Consider the following 2,688-nt stretch of genomic DNA (forward strand, 5'->3'; position numbering starts at 1 on the left):
AGAGAGAGAGAGAGAGCGAGAGAGAGAGAGAGAGAGAGAGTCAGACCGACAGAGAGACTTACGACTTGTGTTGATACAGATAGAGATGTTTGATGGTGCCCGGGCTGAGGTAGGGGAACTGGGCCACACTGCGGAACGTCAGCTTGTCCAGATCAAACACGTCCGTTTCCTGAAAAATAGAACACACACCTGTAGAAGACAATCACCTGATCTAACGGCCACCTGTATAAGACAATCACCTGTACAAACGGCCACCTGTATAAGACAATCACATGTATAAGACAATCACCTGTACAAACGACCACCTGTATAAGACAATCACTTGTATAAGACAATCACATGTACAAACGACCACCTGTATAAGACAATCACCTGTACAAACGACCACCTGTATAAGACAATCACCTGTACAAACGGCCACCTGTATAAGACAATCACCTGTACAAACGGCCACCTGTATAAGACAATCACCTGTATAAGACAATCACCTGTACAAACGACCACCTGTATAAGACAATCACCTGTACAAACGGCCACCTGTATAAGACAATCACCTGTAAAAACGACCACCTGTATAAAACATTTGCAAACCGCGCCCCACTCCAAAGGTTCAAAGTTCAGGCTGTCCCTGCTCAGATAGAATTTTTGTCAAATAGTAAAACAACCGGAACTTTTCAAAACAAGAACAAAAACCAAACAAAAACTAATAAAATTAAAAGAAACCGAGGTTTACACAACCCCCAAATTGCCAACTCACCCGGCCCTCCATGGAGCGGGCAAAGTCGCGGCCCACGGTACACACACAGCCCAACCTGGCCAGAGCGCGGAACTCCAGGGGAACCTGCGTCTCGTAAACGCCCTCTACGTCGGGGGAGGAGAGGTCTGCTGTGATGTCGCTGGGGACAGACAGACAAACGGACAAATGAACAAACAGACAAATGCAGAAGTGTCACTTTACACCAGCCCAGACACGAGCAAACTCTCCTGTAACAGCAAAGTTCAGCTTTTGTAACACACTTTTCCTTTAGCAGCTGTTGCTAGAACATTGTCTCACAAACATCGTTTTTCACAAACAAAACCAGTGGGACTTTTTGACACCTCCCCCACCACTGACATAACACTCGTTGTGTTTTGCGGCACATTCGATACCCCTGAGATGTCTGTAGTCTAGTGGTCAGGCTACCGGACTCATTATCGTGAAATTGCTAGTTCGGAGGTTCGAGCCGCAGGTCCGACGTTGTGTCCTTGGGAAACGCACTTTACACGAATTGTCCTCACTTCACCCAGGTGGGAATGGGTACCCGGCCATAGACAGCAAAAGAACTTGTCAGTATGTTAGTGTTTTAGCGTCTATAAATGGCAGCTTGCACTGTATGCTTTCCAGGAAGTTGAGGTTATCTCAGAATGCTCTCAGGTCTGCTGGGGTAATACTAATACATGGATACATGTAGTATAGATTGTGAAGCGCATAGAGCTTGCTGTTGAGCGGGGATTTGTGCTATACAAATGCTATTTATGACGTAGGAGGCTGGCTGCTTACTTGATGTGTTTGAGATAGACGTCCTCCGGTACGTCGTACTGGTACAGGTGGTAGGCCGGGTGGGACCGCGGCAGCGTGCGGTGAACTCTTTTCCACACTGGGGAGGGGGGACGACGAGGGACAGGGAGGAAGGAATGGGGGAGGGCGGACAGAAACAAACATTAGCAAGAACCACACCAATTTTGAACACAAACAAAGAAATAAACTAAATAGGCCTACCTTGCCTCATTGGAAAAAAAAAAGAAAAAAAGTAGAACCATCACAACTCAAAAAGATAGAACAAAACTATTTATAAAAACAGGCTGGGTAGAGGTAGCCCGACTCCTAAATTAAGTTGTTTAGTTTAAGTAAGAGTTTTACGGCTCTCGTAACACACTAAAGTCATAGAAGTGCCAAAGATTAGAGGTGTTACAAGAGAGTAACAAACACAAAAAAAGGAGGAGAGATCAGGATGATAGATGTTTGACAGGAGAGAAAGAGCAAACCACACCAGAGCACCCGCCAACCACCCACAGTTATCTCTACACATTCATGTTCCTAACATGGACGAACGAGGAGCACAAAGAAGACAGACTGACAGAAAAAAGAAGGATATAAACAAGACAGACTGACAGAAAAAAGAAGGATATAAACAAAACAGACGGAGAGAAAAAAGAAGGACATAAACAAGACAGACGGAGAGAAAAAAGAAGGACGTACTTGCTCCTTCCCCCTCCTTGGGCGTTTTCTGATTGACATAGAAAGTCCGCGGAACGTTCAACTTGATGGCGTGCAGGTCGGAGCCAATCAGAGCCCACAGTTTGAACTGGCCAGGCTGGGAGGTCTCCACCAGCTGTCCGACAAAAACAACAAAACATGCCAAGTTGGAGTTGGGGTCGGAGCTTTACGGCGTGAGCAACACAAATAGAGCATAGAGAAAAACCAAGATTAGAGGGGACGCTGGAGGGGATGCTGGGGAGTAACAGAGAGAAGAAGGAGAGACAAGATTAGAGGGGACGCTGGGGAGTAACAGAGAGAAGAAGGAGAGACAAGATTAGAGGGGATGCTGGGGAGTAACAGAGAGAAGAAGGAGAGACAAGATTAGAGGGGACGCTGGGGAGTAACAGAGAGAAGAAGGAGAGACAAGAACAATGGCTGTTTGATGGAGA

At 46.3% G+C, this 2,688-nt stretch overlaps 1 protein-coding gene across 1 annotated transcript in view; it reads right to left on the reverse strand.

The window, feature by feature from the left end:
• The window catches only part of LOC101847914 (DNA polymerase epsilon catalytic subunit A), a gene marked incomplete at its 3' end in the record, with an annotated part of 42,717 nt that overhangs the window by 16,172 nt on the left and 23,857 nt on the right, over positions 1–2,688 (reverse strand). Inside the window, 4 exon segments of the mRNA XM_013088945.2 lie at positions 63–169; positions 758–896; positions 1,541–1,637; positions 2,240–2,421. Of these exon segments, the coding sequence (XP_012944399.1) occupies positions 63–169; positions 758–896; positions 1,541–1,637; positions 2,240–2,421 (525 nt within the window).

The sequence above is a fragment of the Aplysia californica genome, unplaced genomic scaffold, assembly GCF_000002075.1.
Source record: "Aplysia californica isolate F4 #8 unplaced genomic scaffold, AplCal3.0 scaffold00841, whole genome shotgun sequence".
Classification (NCBI taxonomy): domain Eukaryota; kingdom Metazoa; phylum Mollusca; class Gastropoda; order Aplysiida; family Aplysiidae; genus Aplysia; species Aplysia californica.